At 38.4% G+C, this 23181-nt stretch overlaps 1 protein-coding gene across 2 annotated transcripts in view; it reads right to left on the bottom strand.

Moving 5' to 3' along the window:
* The window catches only part of FCHO2 (FCH and mu domain containing endocytic adaptor 2), a 76113-nt gene that overhangs the window by 17783 nt on the left and 35149 nt on the right, over positions 1 to 23181 (bottom strand). The window contains exons 9-17 of one of the 2 annotated variants that reach the window (XM_063127930.1): positions 16755 to 16799; positions 14611 to 14683; positions 13818 to 13842; positions 9382 to 9436; positions 8987 to 9165; positions 7131 to 7142; positions 5607 to 5631; positions 3930 to 3972; positions 981 to 1075 (exon numbers count right to left, since the gene is read on the bottom strand). In XM_063127930.1, the coding sequence (XP_062984000.1) occupies positions 981 to 1075; positions 3930 to 3972; positions 5607 to 5631; positions 7131 to 7142; positions 8987 to 9165; positions 9382 to 9436; positions 13818 to 13842; positions 14611 to 14683; positions 16755 to 16799 (552 nt within the window). The remainder of the gene's footprint in view (positions 1 to 980; positions 1076 to 3929; positions 3973 to 5606; positions 5632 to 7130; positions 7143 to 8986; positions 9166 to 9381; positions 9437 to 13817; positions 13843 to 14610; positions 14684 to 16754; positions 16800 to 23181) is intronic. The other variant, XM_063127931.1, reaches the window with a different exon arrangement.

Genomic DNA, 23181 nt, shown 5'->3' with positions numbered 1-23181 from the left:
TATTCAAAGTACAACTAGAGTTTGTATTTGTTTTAAACTATGATTCTAGAATGCCATTGCTTCAAAAGTGTGATTTTCAAAAGTGTTGAAGAAATTTCAATTTGAAATTTGAAAACCTTGAAATTGGTTTGACTTCCTTCTGTGGGATTCTGAAAATCTCAAATTTAACACAATTCAATCTGTTTAAGGTAATCAATAAGCAAAACCAAAGGTCTATCTAAATTCTGTTTTTTCTTCCATACTTGCTGGTTCATATAAAACTTCCTAATGTTTTAGCATCATGGCAAGTTCCCAAAGTGCCATGAAGGGTATCTGAGCACGAGGGCTTTAATCCACCTCCTACCCACCCTTGTCAGGAACAGTTTGGAATGGCCAAAAATGATACCACGCATGTTGTCATTGGATATCAACCACAACCCCTTGCCTATGCACACATGGAAGTGCTTTCCACTTGTCCACGGAGCAGGACAGTGGATTCTGGCCAGTATTTTTTATTTTACCAATTTAACATAAAGACTTGCAAACATATATTGTTATTTCACGTTCCTTTGATTATTCATTGCCTTAGATATCCTTACGGGAGCTCCAGGTGTATGAAAAAATCAAAGACCCATCCAGTCAAGAATAAGCAATGTTTTTAAGAAAGTAGAAATTTCTCTCACAAGCTGAATATCCCTGCTGATAGACTAGAGATAAAATGCCAGTACATAAAGCCTTTTAGATATAAAAATAATTGTTATAAAGTCAGAAATTATGAGTTAAATTATCTATTCGAAAATCACAGTACATGAATTCTATACGCTGGACCTACCCTTCCTTGGCTGAACGCAAAGAGGTGGCTACACTACTATTTATCAATGGGCATTACTGTAACTATATATTTATAAATCCTATTTTCATGGCAGTAACTGACGGTTTTCACTAATAAATAAATAAATAAAAGCACACTTACAAACTTTTTTGAGGAACAAAAGTATTACCTGATGATGAGGAAGACATTGTTGAGGTCAGGGAGGATGAGTCACCAGAATGTCTAAAGAGTGGATCCCATGCCAAGAGGTCATTGTTCCCCTTCCTAATTTGTAGGTTCATCAGAAAATGAATATAAATCATACATTTGTTTAAATACATGTTATTAAAGTGCTTTCACTTGGATATGAATGTTTTCATTAAAAAATAACTCTTCATGTGTCATGGATATTAGAGAATAGTGGACTCAGTATCACTTTTCTTGTTCTTACTAGATTTATTTTTGCTCCAGATATATTTGCACTCTTGTTTAAGCATTTTTATTCTGGCATCCTGTGCCTTTCTGAAGCTTGCAAGAATCTTGTAACACCATGTGTAACAAACCTAATGTCATGACTAAATATATTGTTGCCTATATCCTTTATAAAAGATAAAGAATATGAGTTGAAATCATTTTGATTCTAGCAGATGTATTCCTTCTGTTTGACTTACACTACATTTACTGTATTTTTCATCTCTGAACTCAGCCTACCATTTTAACCCAAGTGACATACAGGTTGATTTTTTTTTCTCCACCAATGCCCAAGAAAAACAACAACATAGGATTCAGATAAGAACCACAGAGGAAAGCTACCTAGTTAGGTAGCAAAGATAGTCTTGTTAACATTTTCTGCGTATGATATAAATGAGTAAAGAAGAGATTAAATGTTTTGGGGAGTGAATAGAATTCAAAGCAGTTTATGGTTGAGCTAGCCCCAAAATAACAGTGGTTAAAAGAATTAAATTCAGATATGAAATAGTCATGTATTTTGTTTTTGGAACTTAAAGGAAATCTATTGTTTACAGACAAAAGAAATGAAATAAAGATATTACTCCAGGCCATAACTTGGAATTTTGGTAAATTAACAGCCCATTCTAAGAGATTGCTGAGCTTACATTCCTTTCTATGTTGGCCATCATATACTACCAACTCATCAGAAATCGTAATTACTAGGGACGGAACTGAGAAATTCCAGGGCGGGGACCGCTGTCTGCATCCTGACTTCTCTTTTCCTTTTGGGACAACTCAGAAATATCACATGTATAAGGTATTTTACTCTTTTTAAAGGAAGTTATGATCCTGAAACAATTAATTGCAGCTACTACTCACTGTAAAATATTGAAAGTATTTACATGCTAAGATATACTATGACAGCATAAACCATATACAAAACTTGCCAGTGCAAGTCACAGGCAACTTTCAGAGAAAGCACCCTTCACCCAACTCCACTGTTGAAGTTGGGTCATTCTGCACCCACTGATTGTGAAGGTAGAAGGCTGGATATCATGGGCCACTAATTTTAACTTTACATCGCTTTGTTGTTCTACGTCACCAGCTACTAGCAGAACTGAGGATGCACATCAGAACATTCACATTCCTAGCTATCATCAAGACTTTTCAGATATTTGATCTCTCTTCATGGCAAAGTAGATCATCACCAAAAACATTTGTGCACAAGCTTGTTACCGTAATAGAAGTCCGCTTTACTGAGGTTGACAACAGACCATGGGTTATGCAAAAGTTGTTTATCCCACACACAACTCCAACCGTCGGGGATTGGACGACATAACAAGCTGCAGCTCCGGCATAAATATTCGAAATAGCCCCCAGCACGCACTGGTTGGGATCACTTTAAAGCAAAATCAGGGCCTCTAAATAAGGCATGGTGGACTCTTTGATCATGCGAACCGGCCCACTTTGTGGGACACTGGTTGGTATGGAATGATCAAGAGTATGACCTCTTAATGAATACTCCCAAGCTAAACCTAGATTGGTAGATCCCCAAGAGAAAGTTTAGCCCTACAGTTTTATATATCTGTATCGCTACATGCAGGTATTTGTTGATAGGTTATTTCACGCTTGATGTCAGGTGTGTTTTTATGTTGTACTATTTGTTAATAAAATAATTAAATATATATATATATATTTTAAAAAAGTATGGTCTCTATTTTCCCCTTCCAAGGTGGATCTAATTATTTCAATTTCTTCAGCCACCAATGGTTGAATATGAGATTCATCCTGTTTGGGACCCAGTAATGGTGCATCCAACAAATGGACAGACTGAGTAGGGTGAGTCTCTCCAGGAGGAGAGAGTAAAAAAATGGATAGTCTCTCATTTTTCTCTTAGGCACCTCCAAGTTTGACAACAAGACGTTTGATAATGAGAACTAACATAGCAGGCAGAGACAAGACCAGATTTGCTCCTTGGGTATATGGAGCAGCCAAGAGACATCAAGGATCTCCGTTTTTAGAAAACAACTGAGAGGGAAGGCAGGAGTCATGCTCCCTTGAGGGTGTGTACTGAGGGTGGGGAAAAGTCATCCAAAAAATGCTAACCTAGTTTTAGAAAGTTCCGAAGTAAGTACAGCACTTATTTGGGACTGGATAGAGACCATGAAGAAGTAAATTGATTATTTTCAAACTTGGCATTCAGCCATGCTAATTTTCCTTCATGGCCTTGGAGAACATGGGCTGACCTCAAGGCAAGGTATTTTTACTTATGAATGATAAATGATCTTTTCACTTATGAAGTCAAGAAATTTATTTATATTTACAGTATTATGATTAAATATAAGCAGATACATTTTTACAAATATCAGGTGCTTTTCAGTGCAAAGATATATGCACTAGATTTATGGTATAGGTGGTAATAAAGTATGAATGTCAATGATTTTAGTGACAAAGATATATTCTGATATGAGCACAAATAAGCAAAAAGAGAGAAGGGAAGCAGTCAGAATGAAGAAAGAAATTCATTTAAAAACTGAGAAATTAACTTGAATCCCCAGATGCCAAAGCCTTAGCTGCAACATCTGAATCCAGTACTGGACTTAGAAATATGGGGTGGGAGGGTGGGGAGAACTGCAAAAATAAATTCAGTGACTTTCAAATAAAAATAAATGTCAAAGATGAAACTTACTCATTAGATGAAGTAGAAAGCTTTGATTTTGTTAATTCTTCACCTAATCAAAAAGATATATTGTGACAGTTGAAAGCTATGATATTAAATTAACAAAATGAGCATGGTTTTTATAAAAACACAATTTGAACTGGTAAAGTGGCAATATAAAGTAACACAAATAAATGCTGAAGTGAAATGGACATGCAATACGATAGCAATCATCTGCTTTTGCCACATTTTCCTCATATGTGCTTCAAATCTAATACGAATTGCCATGTGGGAAGGATTCCAGGAAAGAGAGGGATGCATTGAAGATGCCTGCTCCTGCTCCAGCTGGACTGTCCCCTCCCTCACCCCAGGGGCATTTAACACCAACTGCCCCATGGAAGGAGTTCTTGCTCCAACAGGCTGGTTCGATTTGATTTTAAAATGTATGCATTTAATGTATTCACTTTGTTATTAATGTTGTGCACTTCCTATGAGAACTCCACTGTAAAAGTGGGGTATAAAACTACATAATAGATAACTGAAAATAACATTAGTTTGCCAGGTGTAGTTTTGTTGGCAGCTGTTTATGTACTTCTTTTTCAAATTATGAATCGGATCCTAGGTTGCTCCTCTGTTCATGTAAAGGAAGTGCAATTTCAACCAATTCCCCTCTCAACCTTTCCCACACCATTCCCAAGCATCTTTCTCTCCACCCCACAACCTTCATGAACATATTTTGGGGGCTGGGGAGAGAAGAGGGAAGGCTCTTTCTCGTGATTAGGTTTTAACCTCTTCCCCCATGCCATTTCCCCAATTAAAATCACCCTCCTAGCTGCTACTTGCCCCATCAGGGAAAACTTGTGCAGCTGCTCATATGAGATAGTAGCAGCTGGAAATGGCACTGAAAAAAAAAGATTACCCTCCCCCTCTACCCCAGGCTGCACTGACCTAAATGATGCACCATCAATGGTTGCTTTTTAGCCCATTTTCAGGAGATGTCTTGTCTAGTCTGGCCCTAAAAGAACGGTCTCTTTTAAAGACATAGAAGCTAGAACTGAACACTACCTCTCAGTAAATAGGAATACAGATTTAAAATGGGTAGGCTTCCTCCCATCTTTCATTAATATATATATATATATATATATATATATATATATATATATCTTCAGTGAAAATGACTTCGTCCTTTTGCAATATCCACAAAGTATCACCATATTGTACAAGATTGCTGGAATGATCGACAGGATATTTTACAGCTCTTTCCATGCCAGAGGTACTACAGAAATGACTAAATCTTCATAAACTGGAGGGAAATCTCTTTTCCTAAAGCCAGCATACAATCATTAAGACTCAATGTGTGATACAATTTTTAAAGTCATAATCTTTCATGACACTAGAAATTGTGTCTTAAAGCACATGGGCATTTTATTAATCAATATTATGGAAATATTTTGGACAATGTCCAGAAAATAGATAGACGTTGCAAGTAGGGGATTTGAGTGTGTGTGTGTGTGTGTGTGGTGAGGGCCTGGCTTCATCACATTTTTTAAAATCCTCAAATACAAAACAAAAGAACCTGATTTAGAATCATGCCATATATATCTTTTATTTACAAGAAACATTTGATTGAACAAGCACACTTTCATAAACAAGAAGTTTAAATCTAATATAAATGTAAGAAATATCTGACGTTGGACATAAACTTACTAGATAAGTTCCGGTTCATTTGTGCCTAAACGAAAGACAACAAAAACAAACAGTGCTTAGTGAACTTTTTTTTTTTAAGTAAGTGAGAGGCTGCAGATGAAGACAAGTTCATAACATCTACTATTAGGCTTACCAACTCTAAAAAGGCAATATAACTGGTAGACACAGGTAGCAACATGAGTTAGAGAAGTCCTGTAATTAATTGACAATAGCTTCTCAAAATATGACCATCCCAGGGAGGCTGCCTGAAACTGCTGCAGCATGGTGACTTAGATCAGTCCTCTATTCTTTTTCATGACTGAAGTGACAAGTGGCTAGTTGAAGCTTCTAAACCAGCAAAGGTCAGACAAGCCAAACAATGGGTGCTATTCCACAGGGCAAACTATTAAAAATCACCTATGTCTACAACAGTATCCATGTGGAACCAGTTTCAAAAGATCTCTGTGTAGCAGACCAAATTGTGAAGCTATCCTGAGAAATCTGATCTGAGCTGACATAAAAATAAATGTCGGATCAAGAACTAGAGAAGAAAATAACACTGCATTAAGAATAGCTGCTCACGTGAAATTGATACAGAGCACCTATTCACACGATTAAAACTGCGGTATGAGTTATTGCATGCTAACCAAAATATGTGGAAGTTGCTTGCCCTTGAACTTATGCAATATAAGGTCAGGGACAGTTGCCTCCTAGGCTTAGAGTTGTCTTGACAGTGCAGCAAGAAAACAAGCGCCAGTTCAGTTTTGAGCTGGGGAGGAGCGCTGGGGGTTGTTGTTTTGCATTTCCACTTTGAAGGTACTCACTGCCCTCCAGCTTCAAGCTGGGGAGTGGGTCAGAAATTGACCCTGCTGGGCTTCAGCCGCACCAGGAAAGCAATGAAGTCCAGTGCAATTAGAGGGATGATTCCTCCCGCCCCTTCAATCCTTCTCTAGCTTTAAGACTGGGAGGAAGCTGGAACTTGTCATGCTTGCCGGAGGAGACAGAACACTTGCCATGTGGCAAGTGAAACGGCAGACCTCTGGTGCTAAAAAAAGGTTAAAAATGGATTCCATTGTTGCAGATTGGGGTTAAATCAGGGGTGGCCAATTTGTGCTATCCAGATGTTTTAGCCTACAAGATCCATCAGATCTAGTCAGCATAGCCAATGTTAAGGGAGTTGTAGCCCAAAACATCCAGAGGAACACAAGTTGCCCACCTTGGGGTTAAATGGACTCAAGGTCCAAAAAGGTTCAAAAACAACAACCTAACGGGAATTTAGAACAAGGAAAATCATCAAAATATTCCTCTTCCTTCCTCTTTTACTATCTTGTGTTACAGCTAGGGATGTACTGCCTTTCCTGTTGCTAACATAAGGAACTGGTTATTGCAGGGCAAACTTTCTACAAGATTAACTGGCAGCTTTAGGTAAATTGCAAATTACCACTACAAAAACATTACATAAACTTAGCTACAATCACTAGCCCACACATTTAAGTCTTCATTAAAAACTGTAATATTGCCAGTTAAGTATATTTTAATACTTACAGGACTATGTCTCTGATGTCAGCATAGGAAATAAAATGGGGGAAAACATAATTATATACAATTTTGTTTAAGTTATATTTACCAGTATACATTCTTTCCTAATTGCCAACTTTGATGCAGAAGTTACAATGTTAATATAATAAAAATCCTAACCATAGAGTATTTAAAAGAAAAAAGCAAGAGTTCTTAGTACAAATCCTATTGACCTGATGATACCACCTGTTTATTGTAGATCTTATATTTTAATATTACTACCATCTTCATATAAAGTGACCTTGGGCCTCAACTCATGGGAGTATCAAGATGTTTCCACAACTCATAGAAAGCAGAAATTTCTGTAAGTGTTCTGAACTATCTTGGAAGACCTTTAAATGAGACATTTAAAATCCCTCTCTCTAGACATCTGAGAAACAGAAACCACTGGGGCTTGTCTGTGTGTGGCTGCTATTTGCATAATCCCCTATGATGCAGTGTGGGTTGGCATGTTGTCTGAAACCAGCACATGGCGTGGCATGGAACTTTGTACCCTCACTTCAACCTCTACTACATGTCATAGGTAGTAGTGGTGGGTATGAAACTATCCCCACTGCACTCCGTGTTGGGTTCGTATAACCCACCAACCCATGCTGCATCGCAGGAGATTATGCAAATAGTGCTCATGCACAGCACATGCTGGCATGGGAGAAACCATGATGGGTTCTTCCCCATGCGCGATTGTCCAAACCCAGTCCAGTTATCAAGATAGCTTGTTCGAAAACATAAGCCAAACTGCATGGTAAACAAGCCACCCTGTCGAAAATGTTCAGAGTTTGGACAACACGCTAAGCCACAGTTCTTCAGCATAGTTGTGTGAACCACCCCCAAAAGCCAGCCTCGCTGGTTTTGGATGAAATGAGAAGTGGGTAATTATGAAAATGAGCGGTGACTTGTTAACCACCCTGTGATTGTGCAAACTGGGCCAGAGTGTTATTTCCCTTCACACACTTGAAACAGTTTTAGGATTGCAGGGAAAGAAATGTACTGTTATCATTGCACAATGGAAGCCATGTTTATTAACAAGGTTATATGATGGGTTACACGACTACAGTAAGGAGTCTGACCCTTCCAGCTAGCTTCTCACATTAAGGATAGTTAAAGTGTACCACCCAGAAACTCTGTATTAGTTGGTCTATACATGTAATGAATAAATACATAAAAAAGCAAGCAAAGAAGCCCAACAAAAACAGTTTGGTTGTGTCAAGGTAAGGACTGCATCAGATAAGTATTCTAAATATGACATGCCACAAACATGCTCTCTCTCTGCTAAAGACCCCAACTAAAAATCTGACTTTAGTATACAAATGACATCAATTTGAACAACAGAATGTATTTATTTATTTATTTATTTATTACATTTTTATACCGCCCAATAGCCGAAGCTCTCTGGGCGGTTCACAAAAATTAAAATGTAACTTAATTTATGCTTATTGTAGCAGGAACATACTGTTGGCTGCACAGTACAATTCTTTTGAATGTAGCTTCAAGAACTGGGCTGGGTCTGGGGTGTTCCTTTGCGAAGAGTGAGGCTCTTGCTAACCTATGCAGCCATTTTCTTTAATCTTTCATTGAACAAAGATGGCTCTATTGCCCATTCGCATCTCATGCTCTAGGAAGACAATGGCAGCAGCTCTACTCCAGAAGCCTGGAATATCATGTTCCAAAAGCCAAGCTTATCATTTGCTATAGCTCATTAAAAATTGATAATTGAGAGGCTTTACAATTCGCATAACTGTGCTAGATGGATTCATTTTACATTAATAATAAAATATGAATCACAACATATCTGATATATTAAATACTATTCATGGATTACTTACAGATATAGCTGGTGAAATTGTGATATTCCCTATTGATTCTTTTAATTCATCCAGTGAAGGCATTGTATAATGAGAACTATTGTTTGGCAGTACAGGTTTGATTTCCACATGGAACTTCCTTGGTTCATCATCTTCAGAATCAGAATCACTTGAGGAATAGAAGTGGTTCTGTTTGGTATGTTATTTGTAGTTAAGGTAAAGGGTGATTAAACAGTTATTGAACAATTTCACTGTGCTATGCATACACACACAAAAACAAGCATACAGCAGTTGTGAGAAAACTAAGTTGAGAATTGTTAAGGCCCGCAAAAACCACTAAAAATTGTGCTTAATATATTCAAAAACCCTTATAAAATAATCAGATGTCTACATAAGCATGAGAATAAAAAGGATATTCTGGCTAGCTTCTGGTTTAATACTATATCCTTCATCATCTACATCTGGAATGTTCTGGACAGAAAACAGAAAATGTATTAGGGCAATACAGCTTTGAAAATATTTTCAGTATGTGTCAACATACCATTGATGATCTTTTAACTTGTTTATGAAAGCAACAATTTATGAAACTTGTGATTCTGTCAACACAAACTTTAGACCATAAGTCCAGGAGAATCTGGTTAATCATGATGTGCCACTTTACAAGTCTTATCACTTTCAGCACTCCCTTTCTACAGCTGGGTAGTCAAAACAGAGAGGTTTTTTTTAAAAGCTTAACCAGACAATTTACAGATGAAATAAGATCTTCGAGATCTGAGCCCAAAACACTATCCATTGAACTAGAGACATATGACATTTATGCACCAGATTAGTGAAAAACTCTTCCCTTACAACAGTTTTTAAACCAATGATAGATATTAAATCAAGCATAAGAGTTACATACTCCAGAGGGAATATGACCTATTATTCCTGCTTTTGTAACCTCAACACTAGACTACACTGCAGCCTTTCACGATTGTTCTGATATGGGGTATAGTCTAGAGCCCAAGTGAGTCACTGAAATCCTACTACTGCTATGAGGCTTGCACTGGCTTTTTATAACCTACTGGGCACATTTCAGGCACTTCCATATTTTGTTTCCAGCAGCAATGCTGTCCATTTGGATTGGCGGCCATTAACATAAGGATTGGCACTCTGCTTCTGTGGATTACACATGACTCATGTTCTGTGACTGAGTCTATACTACCATTCTCCCTGTTAAGAATTTCACTATAGCATAAGGAAGGAACCAAAAAGAGAATCATATCTAGTCAATCATGTTTCTCTTTAACTTCCTCCTTTTTAGGTAGATTAGAAATTAATTTTATACTTTATTTTATTATGGAACTAATGCCATCATTTCCCAGATTGCAAATCTCTTAAAAAATACCATTTCATAATTTAAAGTAATGCTACAGGAAATTAATATCCAGAATATTTAGATACAGTTTCTCTTCAAAGAACTTATAGGCATGTATACAAATTCCCTCCCCTGTCTGTTACTGTGATTTTAGATTGTAAGCCATATAGCAGATTGTCTTGTTTTGTTTTATTCTGTACAGGGCCATGAACATTGATGGTACTTTATAAATAATAATAATAACAACAACAACAAGAAGAAGCTCCATGATTTTAAAAACAGAAAGTGTGGGCAATCACACAGGTCAATACTTTAGCTCCACTTGTTTAGAATCATGAAGCTTTAGCTATGCTTGACCTCAAGCCGACCTTGTTGATAGGGCAAAATGTACTAACAAGACTTGACAAAAGTAAATGGAATAAATACAAACAGCTAGAGGCCATTTCTATATTACACTACAACCAAAATGAATTCTAAAGTTATAATATTGAAGTTAGAATGCTATTTTGTTACCCATTACAGTTAAATGGTATAAAATACTGTTAAAAATTACTTTGAATAGCTTGTGACAAACTGAAGAACAAACTTTTCTTTAGCTATGATTAGCAATACTGGAGAAAGAGGTAACCAGACCTTTTATATGGACATACAATGTGATCAAGGTAGTGGCTTAAAATGGTTTTTTAAAAAATAAAATACATAAAATAGATAATTTTACATTGTTCCTATGTTCTTCTTTAGAAAAGATTAAATTGTTCCTATATTCTTCTTTAGTCTGGTCATATTGTCCTCATATTTATTCAAGTTACACCCTGGTCTCCAAGAATGATACATGACACACCATTCATCTTATAATCTTTAAGCAGGATCCAAACCTGCTACTCTGCTGATGGACCTGCTTGTATCAGTGGAATTGGGAGAGGGTGATTCCCTCTTATCCCTGCAGACCCATGCACACTCTCAAAACCTGCCCTGGAAGGGAAATTCTCCAGAGTAGGTTTTCAGGTGCCCCGGAGGATTACAGGGGAAACAGAAGGGGAAGAAAGCCCTGTCATGATAGTGAATGTCTGATAATGCAATCTTGGGTTTAAGCTTTTCTAGCAAACATGAACAAGTTGCAGCCCTCCAGAAGTTTTGGGCTACAACACCCATCAGCCCTAGCAAGCATAGCCAGTGGTGAAGAATGATGAGAGCTGTAGGCCATAACATTTGAAGGGCCACATGGTACTCAGTTTTCCAATTATCAAATCAACATGGTTGTATCTGGCTTGGATTAAGCTGCAGACACATTTTTGATGGAAATACCTTGAAATGGAAAATTTGCATATAATTAACATAGAAAGCCAAAGATGGACACTTTTCTTTTAGCATAGTTCCCTGCTTATTGGCTTTGCTAGGAGGTCCTTCTGTGTAGTGCTTTCAACTTAAAATATGGCAATAGATCTTCCAGATATGGTAATGAATGTTCCAGAACACTATAGTTTTAAAATTAGCATAATTATCTCTGTTCTATGTTACTATTTTGAAAAAGTAATACTCTAAATTCTTGACCAAGTTTTATGGACAAGTTCAATGGCAATCCTAATTTGATCTGGAAGCCTCTACTTCACTGTATCGTGTGACCAACATTTCACAGCACATTGGTAAAATAACACAAAAGATCACTGCATTAGCAACAAGATCACCAGTCATAAACACACATCAACCAATGTATTTAAAGCCACAATCCTATACATATTTACATAGAAAAACGACCTACAATTCCCAGCATGGCTGGCTGAAGGGGTGCTGGAAGCTGCAGGACTTTCTCTCTAAACATGCACAGGACTGTGCCCTAAATTACTTTGTCCAATTTAGGCCGCAAGCTTATTGTAATTCCTGTCAGCCTCTGAAGTCCGATGCTGACAGGAAGCCTATGCAGAGCAGGAGCAGCATGGAGGTGATCTTTGTCTCCATGCTCCAGCCCGCCCTGCATTTCTGCTGGATAGGCAATTTTGCCCATCTTTTAGCAATGCCTTGGAGAGGAAGCAAAGAAGGCTGGGGTGGCCATAGGAAAGAGCATAATGCAGCTGCTTGAGTCTCCTTCCCTCTCTGCCTCCAGGAATGAACCCTTTCCCCCATCTCAGCACTCTGTTTTTGGAGCATTGTGAGGCAGCTGGCATGGTCCTCTCCATGCTGGCTACAAGGGGGAAGGGACAGGCAGCATGGTTCCAGCTTGGAGCCCTATCTATGAGCTCAAAGCTAGGAAATCAAACAATCCTATGTCCACCCAGATGTCTAGGGGACATAGGATTACGTCCTTAGTCTATTTATAATTGTCTTGGATTCAAATGCATTGGCACCATCATTAATATATGTCGTGGTGGATAAGCTGTCCTTTGGGCAGCTTCTTCACTATTACTGAGATTCTAATTGACACCCTAATAAGCTTCCAAGAAACCCCAAGATTTTTCTGGACACAAACCAGTTTTAAAGCCATCTGTATAGAAAAATTAAATATTTGAGTCATAACATACATCTAAGTTCCAACACACTGAAAACTTCACCAGCTGTAGCCTTTTTTTGGCAGGAACTTGGTCATGGCAATACATGTCTTATTAACTGAAATCTCTGAATTTGTATACCTTTTGTTGCAAGCTCTGTAGAGTGAAAAAATACTGCTGCATACTAAAGCTGACATTAGAGAAAACTGAAAAATGTGTAACATTTCAGAGCTACCACAGCAAGAAAACCAGATTTATGTTCTGAAACTATTAAGTGGAGTTATTCTACTGGGGGGAAGCAGGAGGAGTAAGCTACAATGCTTGGTGTAGCTTGAAAGAAATATGCCAGACACACTTACACTTGAATTTGTTTCATTAATTATTAAATAAACAATGAGCACCAAAAACAAGCAAGTCAAAAAGTAAACACTGTAAGTCAACCCCAGTTATGTTTCACTCCACTGATTTATTCCTCATGCTGTCAAAATCCATTAATTCCATGAATGGCATGATCATTCCAGTGATAAATTCATCAGTTTCTTCAGCATAAAGTCACACACACACACACACACACACACACACACACACCAAGTTGTCTTGCAATAATTTAGGAAAACAACAACTTCAGAATGGATTACAGATAAAAATTATCTTGACGAATTAGATATCTGTTCACTCTGTGCTTTTTAGTATGACACACACTTATTTATCAAGACTGACTGAATAAAATTAACTGAATCCATTAATTTCTCAGAATATTGAAGGCCTCATAAAAAGACTGTAAACAGTTCTGTTCACCAAATTTCTTCCTGAGCTTTCTGGAAATTTCTTTTTTCATTTCAGCCACAGGGACTTCCACCTTTCTGCCAACTTAAATTAAACACTGATAAAATTGCCAAAGAAAACTACAAAAATATATGACGAAAGGAACACACTATACATATTTTGCGTGAAACTACAAGTTCCTTAAACATTGCATACATTCAATTGTATTCCAAATAAGAAGACTTACTACTGAATCAGCATCTGGACATTCCCTGTAAAAAACAACACAATGAGCTGTCTTAATTCATGGATCTTTTGGTTTGCCGTTGAATATATCATTCTATGGAGGTAACTGCTTCCTAACACCTTTAAAACAGGCCATTTACACAAAACAACAAAATACATAACATTAACCAAAACACAGGAGAGACACTTAAAAATCAACACACAAGGAGCCATATTAGGTAAAATCAGCCACTTGGCAGCTCAAAGCCTGCTGGATTAAAAAAAGCATTTAGCGGTTTCTGGAAAGTTATCAGAGAGTTGATCAGGAAGATCTCCTGGGGGGAGGGAGTGCAAAGGGGCGGAGCCAAAGGCTAAAGAGGTGGGGGGCAATAATACAAAAAATGCCAGCATATTGTAGCTTGAAATTGCTCACTGCCAGTAGCTAAGCAGAGACGTTTTAACTTTTTAGAAAGGGGAAAAACTGCACAAAAACTGGGATTCCTCCAAATAATTGGTGGTTGGGGGAAAGGGGATGCAGACAAGCGAAGGGGGTGTGGCCATCTGGGAAACTTCAGAGAGCCAACTTGGCATCTTGGGAGAGCTGGTTTTTGCCCTTGGGCCTGAGGTTTTAATGTAGGTTATTGCCCCACCTCTTTAGCCTTTGGCTCCGCCCCTTTGCCTTTGGCTCCACCCACTAGTGGAACACAGTCTCTGAAAGCTTCCCCAAAACTGAATTCCGTACTTAGGCTGAAAGAGGATCGCGATTCCTGCATGAATTGTACTTTTTAAAAGGCACTGCTTTGAAACATACTTACACAGATTCGGCATCTTTTTCCTTTTTAATAATCCCTGGTAACCCAAAATGCTTTCTTTTTCTTGGCTTTATACCTACAAAGCAAGTAATTTATTGGCAGTTGAAAACTAAAATTAATATCACATTTAATAGTACAGGTATATGAATCTCCAGTAAATAGCTTGCAGAAAGGCCACACACAAGTGCATTCTTTGAATAGGAAGTGACACTTGACTCAGGCATGCACTACCGTAGTAAATATGCAGCTGTCTCATTTTAGGGGATCAGCATGTGTCATAATACACATATGCAAGAGAACTGTCAATTGCCATACAAGAGAATTGGATGCTAGTCTTATTTGAATTGAGTTTCAGTTTGGGCATCCTCAAGCACTTCACTCCTAATTCCAGACAACTGTTTAGGGCTTTCAGCACCTTGCCTGGATCTAATGAAAAGGTGACAGAAGGAGTGTCATCAGCATATTGATGACACCTCATCCCACATCTCAATGCAACTTGTCCCCGCTACTTTTAAACATCTAGATGAAAGCAAAGAGACACAACTGAACTTTAGGGCACATCAGAGGACAAATTCTTATTCATTTATTTCATTTATACCCTGCACTTTAGCCAGAAAAGTTCCCAAAGCAGATTACTGTAAAAACAAGACAGTCCCTGCTCTCAGACTTAAAATCTAAAGAGACACAACACAGAAGGCAAAGAGATGGGCAAAACAAAAGTAAGAAAACTCAGGCACCAATTCCTAATGTTATGGAGTTTATAAGAGAACATTCTGTACTTAAAGGGAAGCCTAAAAAAATCCCCAAGGATGTAGTTAAAATCCCCCAGTTTCTTGTCACTCTAACCACTGCAGTTCAGGCTGGTAAAAGCAGCGACAAGTGGAGATGACAGTTTCTCGCTGTTTCTTACTTCTTCTCTTCCTCACATGGCAACTGCAACTAGTGGTCTCTGTGAAGCAGCAGCCCACAACACCAGCTTTTCAGACTTTTCTGACAAAAAAGAATAGAATCTCTGCAAAGCAGTTCCCTCAATCCTCAGCCTTGCCATTAGGTTGAATGGAAAGCAGTTGAGATGTCCATGTCAATCATCCAGGTCTCTCTCTTGGCAAAGGTCATCTACAAGGGGGACCAAAACTTCTGTACCAAAACAGGTCTGAAATGGACTGGTAAGGATTTACACAGTTTTGTCCAGAAGCCTCTTGAGTTCCAAAGAGGTCAGTGGTGCCAGTGTGCCGAAAAAGCATCAGGCACTGAAGGTTTGAATAGAGATTTATGGGTATGGTTTCAAATTGTGCACATCTGATTCAGGGACACCTGAATTTGAGTGTGTGTGAATTTGGCCTTCCCTAACTAGGAGGATACAGGCAGTTACTAATTTCTCTACAACTCTTGTAATGGAAACAATTGAACAAAGCAAGTTTTGGCTGATAATGGAGGTAAACCAGAAGAATTCTGATCTTTAAGAATTCTACTTCTTTAAGAATTCTTTAAGTCTACTTCTGTTAAGAAGTAGTCTTAACATAATTACATCTTAACTTGAAGGATCTATTTCACCTAATATTTTAAGCCTTACATTTTTAAATCCCTTTTTATGTTCAATACAAATAATCTAACATTGACATTTTAAACCAGGAACGTGGAACTTCTGGGCTGCAGAAGTTCCATATCCAGCCCATGGAGTCTCCTTGGGTTCCTCCAGCAGGAGGGCTTAGACTCCAAGCCCTGCCCACTAGAGGAATCCCATCATTCCTAATGGCGGGATCCCCACTGTCTCCAAACTCAGATGCAGACAGCAGGATACTTGGCTGACACTGGGGGGGGGAGCAGCTTCTTTTCCCAGCCCTGGGGCTTGGGGTGGTGTATAGTGAAACAAAACAAGAGACTTGGCTGGTGTTTGAAGGAGCAGCTACTTCTCCCAACATGCCTGAGTCCCCTTGTTTGTTCTCAGGCAGGCATGGAACTCTGCACCCCTTTCAGCATAGAGGAATATAAAATGGGGGAGGATGACAATGCGCCAGGTAGGCGTGGCCACGTTCACGGATGTCATCCTGTCTGTGGAGAGCCTAGTAGGGGATAATTCAGCTACTGAACCAGATAGATTCTGCACCCCCATTTTAAAGCTTTCTTACAATGCAAGAGAAACTCACCTTCTACTGCACTGGCCGTATTACATTCCTCAAATTCAATAAGCCCTTTGAAAACAAGAAAAAGAACATTATTTGAATATTATTGTTTTAATTTATGCATAAGCATTTTCCATTAGGAAAATTAGGACTATAGCATTTAATCAATTAATTTGTTTGATTAACTAGTTAAAATGCTTTTATTAATCAAAAAGGTGCCCCTGACTGTTTATAACTAGCAAATATACTCAGCTTCAAACAGGTTGGAATAGCTCATATTTTCATCTGCCAAACTAAGAGTTGGACACACTGTGCCTGCCCTGTCTGAGTGAAGCCTCAGCCCTGGCACACCAGGCATGGCCCCTGCCATCGTGCACCTCTATATTCCCCTGATGGAGGTATCTGCTCACTCCATTCCCTCAAGGGGGATAAGGCTGCTATGCAATGTTGCCCCTTGGATTACTTCCCCTAGCTTCAAACTACATCAACTGCACAGCTATGCACTGGTAAGGAAAGCTGGTTAGGAAAGCCACCTAGTGACAGAAGTTGGTACTGCAGGCTTCAAACACACGGACTAATTAAAATTAATGTGGTTTAATATCCAAATAGCTCTGAGGTGCACACCGCTAAGGTTCCCTTCATATGCCATGTTTCAGGTGCCTAGATTTCACGGACCCAGAGTTATGGTGCTGACAGACAGGAACTCCTCTTTTACTATTACAGAGATTAACTAAATATAAATCCTTGGAAAAACAGATAGCAGGTATCATTTTAGTAGAGCTGTTCTGCCCCACAGACTCTCAGAAGAGAACATCTCTTCTACAATGGTCTACAAATGTGCTTATCCCTGACAACCACACTTTTTAATCTGGAAAGAAAAGCTCAGTCTCATGTTGGGGATACACCCTGCCTCTTCCCAGACTGGAGAATGGGAGGGTCTCCAAGGCTACACTGAGTTCGGGAAGACTAAGAGTAATCACCACTTTCCTTATGACTCCAGAGCTTGTTCACAGTGAGGGATGAGACACCATCCTTTGCAGAGTCGGGGAGGGTCAATGGAAAGCAAAAATTTTGGCTGGCTACAACCCCCCCACCCCAAATATACTGACACATCTTTTTCTAAGACAATGCCTGCTGCAACATTGCATGAACACTACATAAAAGAGAATATGCGTCTCTCTTCAGAATTGTTCATTCTTATCAACATTTCTAGAGAGTTAAATGGTTAATTCCCCTTCTCAACTAAGTTTTTTAAATTAAGTGACGGTCCTACTTAAGATTCATTACCAAAGGCACAATTTAGAAATTGTGAAAAGTATTACTAAAAAAAGGGGGAATTAAAATATAGCTATGTATCAAATAAATAAGAGTCACAGATAGTAACAAGAGTGATATCCTAATCTGAGCCTCTGACAACAGAATTCATCAACAGGTTTAATGCCATAGCCAGAGGATTGAATCGGGTTATTTTTGATGGTTTTAAATTTTGTATACTTTTTGATGTTCACTGTTTTTAACTTTTGTAAACCTCCCAGAGAGCTTTGGCTCTGGGGTGGTATATAACTTTAATAAATAAATAATTAGCAGATCCTTATCACACCACATGTGTTAATTGGCTTATCTAGTGTCAGTTGTTCTTATCAGCAACAACTGCACTGTGAATGACCACTGTTAATAATGTAATGGTCACTATCAGTACTTTCTACATTTAATTTCCTTCCAACTTCACTGTTTACAGTTCCCCCCTCATACACACCGCATATAAACTTGAAACTCTCCATAATATTGCATGCATCTGGTGAAGTGGGCTATAGTCCATGGAAATGTATCACAGAATATATGCATGTAATTTTAGCTACTTGTCTTTCAAACATATGTGAATAATGACTGTGAAATGATTGAGATGGTACTTGTTTGTACTGTAAATATAAAAGTAGCTGAAAACGCATGCATGCACTGCTCAGATAAGATGTGTAGGATATGTATTTTTATTCTGGTATCAAAACCAAGTGCACATGTTTCTGATCCTTGCCTTTTTTACTTTTACTTCTGAATTTGGAAAAATCGCACCCCTCACCCCACCCCCATGTAACAATAGTCTCCTACACTACATATAGATAGTACTTGTAGAATACACACACTGCATGTTTTTTTTTTTAAAAAAAAATTAAAATTACATTTCTTTTTAGACAGACAAGGCTGCTGCCAAGGTGTAGAAGTCCTTAATTGGGGCTGTGTGCCCTAAGACAGGCACATACTGGGCGAGTTCAGCTGATCTCTGCGAGGGAAGCAACCATCGTGGCTGCTCCCCCTGCACCCACATATGCGACCACCATTTGCATTACTGCCCATGCTGCAGTGTGGTGTGGCATGTCACCATGCTTTGCTATAACAAGAAAATTCAACAGCGATACTCAAGCAAATCTGACACCATTTTGACAAATTACTATTCATTTAAACTGGAAGCTACCTTGATGACATAGTACTAAACATTAAAAAACACACACACCTCAAAATCTACTTTGAGCCCACCTCAGATGTTTTGCTTGTTAAATAGTCACCAATGATGCAATTCATCTCTCAAGAGGGATGAATGAGACAGTTTTTAAAATTCAGTTATCTCACAGCGTCACCTGCCACCTAATTAATCCGTGAAGTGGCACTAATGGCCTTGAAAACAGTTAAGTGTCTCATCTATCAGTTAGAGAATGGTGTCATGACCTGTCAACTAGTGTGTACTCTGCAAAAGTAGTTAGGTCAAGCTTGACAAAAGTGACACACTCACAAGACTGAAATACTTTTTTTTAAAAAAAAAATTAAGCATAAAGTGGAAAATTTATTGGATATTTAAATAGGAAGGTGGAGAAAAGAAAATCCTACCTTGATGGTAGGTAAACAATACAAATATACTCTTAAAATATTTTGTAAATTAAACTAGGAATTAGAATATTTACACTTTTATAGTAGAATGAAATATTAACCAATCTGTATTACAAATTGGTTTTACATATTGCTAAATGTTACATGGAAGCATTATAAAAAGTAGCCTTCACTTAAAAGCCATATAAGTTGTAAAGCTAGTTGCAGCTACAAATATAATAGCAGACAGTATGCTTGGCTTTAGATGAAAACAAAGGGTTTTTTCCCCCTCTGGCATTAAATCATGCATGAAAGGAGACAATTTTTTCAAAACTGCATATGCCTCACATGCTGCTTCAAAATGGCAAAGCTTTGCGTGTCTGGCTCAGTGCCAGTTGACAGCTCAGCTGGATATCAATGCGCATTCTGACCCCCCTTGCAGCGTGTCACTTCTGAATTGTTTCCGCAGTAGAAAGTTTATTCAACCTCTTTCTCAAATGCAGTGGACCGACCATCATTCTGCTATTTAATCATAGCAGGACAGGTTATTTTTCTGACAGCACTAAAGCCAGAGAGCAATTCCTAATGAACAGCTTGATACAAGTGGAATTTCGACTGTTTTAGCCTCAATTAATTCTGCTGTCAAAACAAATGATTGCTCTTAGTACTTAGATGTTAAGCTGAAACACAAAGGTCAATTTTCTGTGTACAAACACACATGCAATCTTTTCGTTCCTAACTTCTGGTGCCATTTCATATTTAGCAGCAACGAAAAAAATCGAATTGAAAAACTAGAAATACATATTAAACTGTCAGTCAATAGTATTCTCTTCCAGTAACATATATACTGAGTGATAAATGAAAAACAAAACCCTCTAGATAACTCTGCTGCTATATTTAGACATGAAAAGTCAAGATGTATTTTTTTCAGTAACCACCATGTTTATTACGGCATAAACTTTCATGGACTGTTGTCCATTTCATCAGATGCATTACATGTTAGTGAAAGTTTCTAGTATAAATACACAGTAAATATGGTTGGGGAGATTGTAAGCAGTAAGGTCAGAGGAAAATGAAATGAAAAAGGTACTGACAGTGACAGTCACATTATTAAAACAATGGCTATTCACAAATGTGAATAGTGTGATTAAAAAACACGCAACTTTCTCCCAATTCAAGCCTCTGGCAGTAGAACTGAAGGCTTGGGAGGAAGGGTTTTGTTTTGGTTTTAGTGCCAAGATGTTTCTAATAATAGCGAGAAGTTTTGTGAATGATCATGATTAACAATGAGACTGTCATTGTCAGTACTTTCTGCATTTAATTTCCCTCTTATTTGTACCGTATTTATGCCTGAAATACTCACTGAATCAGTCCAATTACTTAAAACTTGTTCCTGCAGCATAAACGATAGGTTTGTAGTACATGCACCACTGAAGGTAAATATCACTGAAATATTTTGATAAATGGGAAGCCGATATATCAGATTATACACTTTTATAAGGGCGCTGAACTTCTTACAGCCTGAGGGCTGAATTCAATTCTGGAGAAGCTCTCACAGGCTGCATTCTATTGGTGGATAGGGCCAAAGGCAAAGGGAGCATGGCTAAAAATACCAGCATTGTTTAGCTTAAAGCTCTTACTGCCAAGTAACTAAGCCTTATAGTCCAAAAGGCCATGTTAAGTTATTTACATTATAAGATATAAAAGTTTTGACATCAGGATAGCTTACAAATGTTGTGGCCTTATCAAAACTGCTAGTCTTATGAGCAATTGCTAGGGTGCTTTGGACCCTCCTCAAACCCCTCTCCCGTTTTGGGGCCAATAATTACAACATAAGCTATATGAATGAAACAAACACTCTCACATGGGGAATAGCACATGTAAGTCCACACTGTCCAATCTGACTTTGTTGGGGCATACCGCCTTTCTAGCCCCTGCAAAAAGGGGATATGGGATTTTTTTAAAGGGCTCAGAAAGGAAGTACTTGGTAGAGGTCACCTTTCTATATCTTAGAATTTCCTATCTGACTGCTTTACAAGGGGCCAACCCCAAATCAGACCATTTAATATGATCAAGAGTTGTAATACTTTTCAATGTACTGAATTGGAGCTATGTACATTGGTTCTGAAATTATGAATTATTGTAGCAAAAGTATTTTTCGCTACAAGAATATTTTTGTATTATTTCATTATGAAGCCATAAGGAAGAATAAGTGGCTTGTGCATTCTTGTTTCTTTCCAGAATTTCCCCCCACCCCCACAACTTTTGGGGGGGAAAAGGCTGGTGAATAGTCACAACCAGTGAAGCAATGAAATCCTGGTAGGGATTTACACATTCTCAACTCCAACGAGTCTGCTAGCTTTCTCACACCTGTGTATCTCACACACTGTTCTTTGACTGCAAGCCTACTCCCATCCAAACTTTTACATCATCATCAAAGTGTGAAATGTTTCTCACAAGAATGATCAATCCATTAAGTCGTTGTACTGTATGTTAATGTTACTCAGTTCTCTTTGCTGCACTGCATAATGCAATCTATAGCAAGTTTCTTTTAGTTCTCAGCCCAGTACTCCAGCCTATCAAGATCACTTTGAAGTTTGTTTCTGTCTTCCAGGGTATTAGCTATCCCACCCAATTTTGTGTCATCTGCAGATTTGAGAAGCGTTCCCTGCACCTCCTCGTCCAAATAATTAATAAAAATGTTGAAGAGCACTGGGCCCAGGACTGAGCCCTGCAGTACCCCACTCATTACCTCCCCTCAGTTTGAGAAAGTTCCACTGATAAGTACTCTTTGAGTCCGATTCTGTAGCCAACTGTGAATCCACCTAACAGTTGTTCCATCTAGCCCACTTTTAGCTAGTTTGTTAATCAGAATATCATGGGGCACTTTGTCAAAAGCTTTGCTGAAGTCAAGATATATTAGGTCCACAGGAATGGGACTCGATAAAAAAAATGAGATCAAATTAGTCTGACAGGATTTGTTCCTGACAAATCTATGTTGGCTTCTAATAATCACTGCATTGTAGATTGACTTCTTTATAATCTGCTCCAAATTTTCCCAGGGATGGATGTCAGAGTGACTGGTCTGTAGTTCCCAGGTTCCTCCTTTTTGCCCTTTTTGAAGATAAGGACAACGTTAGCCCTCTTCTAGTCATCTGGCACCTCACCTGTCTTCCATGATTTTGCAAAGATAATAGACAGCGGTTCCAAGAGTTCTTCTGCTAGCTCTAGGATTACTCTAGGATGCAGTTCATCAGGCCCTGGATTTATGTGGGTTGTTTCCTTTTATGTGGAATTGGGTTGACTAATTTGAGTTTGGATTGTGAAAGACATGCAGTGGCCACCCACCTGCGCATTCACAATGGCTGCCAAAAGCCATTAAGTCTGGCCTCCCACCCAAAGCATGCTGGGAGTTGTAGGCATAAGCCTAGGCTTTTATTCTTTAAAAATATTTTAAACAAATTTTTTTGTGGGTTTAGATTTTTCTGATACATTGTACTGGCAGACATCTATCAGCATGCCAAATTTTAAGTTTCTAACTCATGTGGAAGTGGGTAAACATTTCTGGACATACATCACACAAACATACTTT

This window comes from Elgaria multicarinata, chromosome 6 (assembly GCF_023053635.1).
Source record: "Elgaria multicarinata webbii isolate HBS135686 ecotype San Diego chromosome 6, rElgMul1.1.pri, whole genome shotgun sequence".
Classification (NCBI taxonomy): domain Eukaryota; kingdom Metazoa; phylum Chordata; class Lepidosauria; order Squamata; family Anguidae; genus Elgaria; species Elgaria multicarinata.
Note: the sequence above shows the minus strand (reverse complement) of the source record. Positions and strands in the feature narration are given on the sequence as shown.